Raw genomic sequence first — 1980 nt, 5'->3', positions numbered from 1 at the left:
ATATATATATATATATATATATATATATATATATATAAGCGATACCTATGCTCATGTCAGTATTTATGAAATGATATAGACGTAAATATAATCGGTAAGTGTATATTTTTAGTGTGTGTCTGTATTTTCCATTTCCCAATGGAATGCAGTCTAGTTTATATTCAGACGAAGACAGCAGAGCTTAGAAGCAAAATTTATGACATTATTTTATGCAGCTATCATCTCTTGCCATTCTATAGGTGTATCCGGAAGACAAGGTCCCCCTGGTATTCCAGGAATTCCAGGAAAAGATGGTAAAGATGGAGCAGTCGGACCACCAGGTGAGCACTTATTTCTACTAACACTTTGGTTTATCTTATTTGTTTCTCAATTTTTTCCAATATATTCAGAAGAATTTTGCAGTATTTGTAAAACGTAAAATAAGATGCCTTGAGGTTGTATATTTGTTTACAGCATTTAATGTCTTGAATTACAATATAACTGAGTTTGATATTACTTCTAGTGTTGTTGTGTCTTTTTTTTTTCTGGCTTTGTTAAAAGTATTAGTTAAAGAATTAGTCGATTTCAATGTCTATCAGTTACGCCGCCAGCACGTCTGTTATTGTGTCTTTGTAAGAAACGATAAGGATTGTGATGTGCTAGATTATTTTGAGCGCCGGATACGGTTCCAAACGTTGGTTCCTCCGGCTCCTCCTGCTCTGAGTTCGAAAGACGTTAATGCAAGCATTGCCTTAAATCTTCCCGGGACTGATAAAATAGTGTAGTAGCAGAGGACTGGGGTTGATATAGATTGCTAATCCCTTCCACAAGATTTCTGGCATGGTGTCTATATACAATCATAATCTGGTGGAACAATCATTGAAGTCTTCCTTTCTCTTGGAGCAGTGTTTCTCAACCAGGGTCCATATAGTCCTTGGGGGACCCAGATAAGATGTAGAATAAACTGGTTATATTTCTATTATAAACAACATTTTTTTAAATACAATTCCCAATAATATTCAATAAAAAGAACATAATAACAGGGTTTTTACACCTTGAACAGCTGCCAGAGCTCACCCGTGTATAATCAGAATGAAAGGGGTCTACAGGCAAAAAATGGTTGACTATCACTGCTCTAATCTTTTGAGTGTTATTCGTGTTAGATTTTTAGCATATCACGTAACGATGTAAGCTTCATCATTAAGCCTTAGATATTACTGACTATAGTTCTAGGATTCATAAGGTCGGCAGTTAGGATTTCCTGGCGTACAAATGGCCGGGAAACACAACATACCCTTTTCCACTCAACGGGATGCCAGTCCGAAGCATGGTCCTTTATTTGCAATTGAGGAGTTTGGAGAGCAACGTGAAATGAAATTGTTTTCCTCAAGAACACAACACATCAACTGTTTCGGGAATTGAAACCACGATCTTGCGATCGTAAGTGTGCTACTTGCTAACGACCACATGCATCCAGTAAGACCTAAGTGCTTTGTTTTTAAACATATCTTCCATTAATGGCGTCTGTCTGTGACGACATGAGATAAATTATAGAACGCATCCTTTGCCTTGAGCGCTTCCAACATTCATTAACTTTGAAAAATAAACATATTATCAAGGGCATCTCTTCATGGTTACATACCCACGCACACACACATACACCACACACGCACATACACACACGTACTGACGTACATTTACAGAATGCATCCTTTTACTTCAGCGACCCTAACTTTATTAATTTTCAAAATGAATCTCTGATCAAAAGCATCTGTTCGTGACCAGTATATTAAACGTATCATAACGGACATTATAGAGTGCATAGCATACTTCATTGACCCTAACTTTTAAAAAATTTCAAAGAAATAATTATACAACGATGGCACAAATACAAAAGCTAAAGCGGCATGCGACGCTTTCGTAATCGGCCATATTTGTACTCTAGACGATATTTTAACGAGTTTTGGCTTTTATTTCCTAAAAAAAAAAATTGAGCGAACA

The 1980-nt window shown here is 36.5% G+C and overlaps 1 protein-coding gene across 1 annotated transcript in view; it reads left to right on the top strand.

Moving 5' to 3' along the window:
- LOC106868744 (gliomedin-like) overlaps positions 1 to 1980 on the top strand; it is a 157725-nt gene that overhangs the window by 30878 nt on the left and 124867 nt on the right. Inside the window, exon 3 of the mRNA XM_052973442.1 lies at positions 240 to 320. Within this exon, the coding sequence (XP_052829402.1) occupies positions 240 to 320 (81 nt within the window). The remainder of the gene's footprint in view (positions 1 to 239; positions 321 to 1980) is intronic.

The sequence above is a fragment of the Octopus bimaculoides genome, chromosome 15 (genome assembly GCF_001194135.2).
Source record: "Octopus bimaculoides isolate UCB-OBI-ISO-001 chromosome 15, ASM119413v2, whole genome shotgun sequence".
NCBI lineage: Eukaryota > Metazoa > Mollusca > Cephalopoda > Octopoda > Octopodidae > Octopus > Octopus bimaculoides.
Note: the sequence above shows the minus strand (reverse complement) of the source record. Positions and strands in the feature narration are given on the sequence as shown.